Here is a 4004-nt window from a genome sequence, read left to right on the forward strand (position 1 = left end):
GAAGAGATTTCGTCTTTTTGGCTCATCCGGACGAAACAATCGGCCTTGACCAGACCGAATACATCATCGTTGCTGTACAATATTAGGAAGTAGGAAAGGCTGCGGATTTTGGTCTCTGTTTAGTCTTCATGGCCAATAGTGTGGGTAACGTTTTGATTGATGTTTCAGGCGACTTTACGACTTGGAAGATTACTACAGGACAGTGGTCAAGAACCGTCCTCTTCTGATCCACCCACTTAGCTCTCATTCTTTGTAACCTTACTTAGAAGGATCTTTGTTTTTGCATTATGAATGGTACCATTTTTCTCTACTCGAAATCTCTGTTGTATTTTGTCATTTAATGTCTTTGAACTGCTGGGAGCTACAAGAGATTTTAACCACATATACAAGAGGGCTGGATAATTTTAAGGGGTAGATTCTTAATTATTATATAATCAAAGGTTTTTATTCTGCACGGAATTTATGCTCGTAATTAATCAACCCCTCAAATCTGAAATGGATATCACGGGATAAGGGTGTCAATTGTGGCCCAAGATCCGAAGTCCGGCCTAGTCCTGCCCGAAAAATAGTGGGTTTCGGGTCGAGATATTGAGGTCTGAAATTTTTCGGACTTTCGGGCCGGGCTCGATTCGGACTTTCGGACCGGCCCGAAAAAACCTAATTTTTTTTAAAAAAAGATCTTAAGAAAAAAAAGGAAAAAAAATACTAACAAAGAAAATCGCGCGGGCCAATCTGGTCCAAGCCCGAGATCTATAGGGCCGAGCTTCGGGTTTGGTGATATAGGCCCGAAAAAATCGGACTGGCCCGAGCTCGAAACCCTCGGGCCAAATGTGGGCTCAGGCCGGCCCGATTGACACCCCTAAATTACGGGACCAGACCTAGCAGTGATCCATCATATACCAAAACAAGTTGTGATGAAACAAGAGTACGAGGAAACTTGACAACATCCCATAAATGGAAACGATACACTGTCTTAATGACCATGGTGGGTCCGACGACAAAACGACTAAATTCCCTTTCCACATAATGAAACATTACAGCAGAGTTTTCTTTTTCCAAAACGAGCATATACTTCAAATATATATATATAGAGAGAGATGCAAAAACCTTAAAGAACCATTGATTGGTTTGTGATAATCTGGACCTTCTCCAAGCACATTAAGGTTTAAGCCCTAATCTTGGATTTCTCCATTGCTCTCGGAGCAGCGGCTACAGAGGCCAAAAACAATAAAGGGAAACCGCCGGTCAGTAACCCTAACTATAATTTGGGCTTGGATCATGCCCCAACACAAAGACAAGCAACCCCCCCCCCTTAGGAAATTCATTAATGTCATATCCAATATATAATTATCAGCCACATGTTTACATAGTGTATACTGTATGGAAATTCATCAATCTTTCAACAATGTGATTCAAAGACTTTTTAAACCTTTGAAACGAATTTCAGGCAAAGATTTAGTCATGTAATATGACAGAAATCTGCTTTACCTAATCCAATGGCATCAGAGCTCTTCATGATCTTCAGCCTCTTGCATGCATCAATAAACATCCTGAGAAAAGATTTAGTCATGGAGTCAATAAAGGTTTACAAGTTGAGTATTCTGTGCAATCCCAAAGGGGGGTTTGTATCACAGTCTATCAATCAAACTAGGGTTTTATAAGAGGAAAGAAAAATAACAAATGCCCACATGGAAGTAGTTCACTATGATACCTAGAGATTTCATTTAAGAAATCCAATCAAATATATGATATCTGGAGAGGCATCCTATAACTTGTATCCCACAGAAACATTGAAAAAAGGAAAGAGCACTCATGAGAACGGAAGCTTACTCCCAAGGAACATCTCCAACAAGCATCCAGTCCCCATCCTTATCCTCATATGTAAGCACATAATCCTTTCCATTCAGAAGATCCTTGAGCTCGGTCCTCCCAACCATATCCTTCCCCGGAGCTCCATGGGATCCACATTGACCTGAAATCACATTCACATATACGCCTTAACCAACAAGGCATGACCCGGAATGTATTCTAAAGGAAAAACCTGCAGTAGAATATCATGCAATTCTTACCAAGAGTGAAAGTGGTGAACAGTTTTTCAAGAGCAGAAGAGAGCTCCCGGTAGCTAGTGTAACTTGTAAGGTCTACCTTTCTCAGATATGGAGCACCGTCCATGCTGACCTTCACGAAGAGGGCAGCAGAACCTGGCTTCCCATCAACTTCATCATTGTTCTTGGAAGTGGTGGCCAACGTGTTTTTCCTGTAGGATCTAATAGGAGGCCAACCAACAATCTGTGCCCTGAAAAATATGGAATCCAGAAATTCAATTAGCTGGTGGCAGCCGATCCATATGAACTGTTGGATGATCTTATAACATACTTAGATGCAGGTGGACTAGAGCTGTTGTTTGTGGTGCTTGACTGTCCTTTCGGCACCTCTTTCTTAGTTGCAGGTTGGGTCGATCCAGATCCATTAAAGATCCAGTTTTTCTCGATATATGCAGAAGCTTCCACTGTGTCAGAGAAGCCTCTTTTGTTTCCTGAGCATATTCCATCCTTGGAAGGAACCAATGGGAAGAATGGCTTCTCATTGAGATCCGTGTCTCTCTCAGGGGATTGTGATCCAGGGAGCCCAAGCCTCAATTCAGTAGCTTTGAGACTGATGCCACTCTTGTCATCTTCCGACAGGTCAGGGAGGGTAGAAGAGCAATCAGACAGGCCCAAGTAGTTATGCTCCTTCAGACCAGATGTGTTCCTCGACAAGCATTCGCTAATAGGCGATGAACTCGCCACAGAGACATTGCTCTGAAGTTCCTCCTCCACTTCCGCTATGGGTGGAGACATCGGAAATATCTTTCCTTAAACTCCAAAGCACGAACTGATGGAAATCTGTATAACACCAACGACGCTTGAACAGATAAGGGCTAAGCATAAAAGTGCTTTCTTCCAACGATTCAGAATTCCAAACAAAACCCAGAAATTCGGAGATTGGGGTAACAAGAACGAAGAACTGGAAATCAATAAGTTATTTTACGAGAAAAAGGGTAAAAAAAGGGAAGTGAACTGAGGTCAGGTGAGGTGCTGAACGAGTTTTTTTCTGTTCTTCGCACAGATTTCAGATTTCCTTTGTCATTTCTTCAGGAAAAAAAATGTTCGACGGCCAAACAGGTTTTGAACAAAAATTAAAGCCCCATCACCCAGAACCAAACGAAAAAGCAATTCGCCATGAAAATGACCACACGGCGAAGCTAGTGACAAACCAGCACAAAAGAAAACCACAGATCTTGGAGCAACAGTCAAATCCCTTCATGAATGATCTCTAAGGGAAGAGAGAACAAACAGTACCTGGCGAGAGAAGAACCTGGATGAGACGGAGCTGAGGAATAAAGATTCGAGCTTGAAATTAGCCGAAGAATAGTTCACGAGCAAGTACGAGCTATGGAGGACAACAAGAGGGAGAGAGAGAGAGATCAAGGCTAGGGGTGGCCATTTCGGGTTTCGGTTCGGTTTTCGGTTCGGTTATTTCGGGTTCGGTTATTTCGGTTATAAAAAAATCATACCCAAACGGTTATATAGATTTAATCGGTTCGGTTCAGTTCGGTTTCGGTTCGGTTCGGCTCGGTTTTTGCATAATAAAATTATAACCAAACGGTTATATTTTTCGGTTTATTCGGTTCGGTTTTAGATCGGTTCGGTTCGGTTATGATATATTTTTTTAAAAAAATTATTAATCCTACATAAATTTCAAAATATCTATTTAAATAAATGCACAAAATGATTAATCATGTAAAATAAAATTATAAAAAAATCTAAAAACTTCAATAATTAGGATAAAAATTAAAAACATTACATTTTATGGTTTATTGGGTAAAATATATAAGGTTAAAAGTGGAATATAAAAAAAATAATACTAATAATAATGAGGATAAAAATTAAAATATTAAAAAAACTCAATAACCGTTCGGTTAACCGCGGTTATTCGGTTATTAACCGAACCGAACCGAACCC

General features: G+C 40.6%; 2 protein-coding genes across 4 annotated transcripts in view; one reads left to right on the forward strand and one right to left on the reverse strand.

The window, feature by feature from the left end:
* The window catches only part of LOC104798453 (tRNA-dihydrouridine(20) synthase [NAD(P)+]-like), a 3045-nt gene extending 2622 nt beyond the window's left edge, over positions 1 to 423 (forward strand). For 2 of the 3 annotated variants that reach the window (XM_010520545.2, XM_010520554.1), the window contains exon 9: positions 169 to 423. In XM_010520545.2, the coding sequence (XP_010518847.1) occupies positions 169 to 256 (88 nt within the window). In that variant the 3' untranslated portion in view covers positions 257 to 423. The other variant, XR_769448.1, reaches the window with a different exon arrangement.
* A 492-nt stretch (positions 424 to 915) lies between these two features.
* LOC104798476 (auxin-responsive protein IAA9-like) lies at positions 916 to 3482 on the reverse strand. Its single transcript, XM_010520579.2, has 6 exons — positions 3342 to 3482; positions 2377 to 2885; positions 2070 to 2296; positions 1831 to 1972; positions 1489 to 1550; positions 916 to 1209 (listed from the first exon to the last, which is right to left on the reverse strand). Exons 2-6 carry the CDS (start codon positions 2838 to 2840, stop codon positions 1166 to 1168), a joined length of 939 nt encoding a protein of 312 aa, XP_010518881.1. The 5' UTR covers positions 2841 to 2885; positions 3342 to 3482; the 3' UTR covers positions 916 to 1165.
* Between the last annotated feature and the right edge of the window lie 522 nt (positions 3483 to 4004).

This window comes from Tarenaya hassleriana, unplaced genomic scaffold (assembly GCF_000463585.1).
Source record: "Tarenaya hassleriana unplaced genomic scaffold, ASM46358v1 Cleome10, whole genome shotgun sequence".
Lineage (NCBI taxonomy): Eukaryota > Viridiplantae > Streptophyta > Magnoliopsida > Brassicales > Cleomaceae > Tarenaya > Tarenaya hassleriana.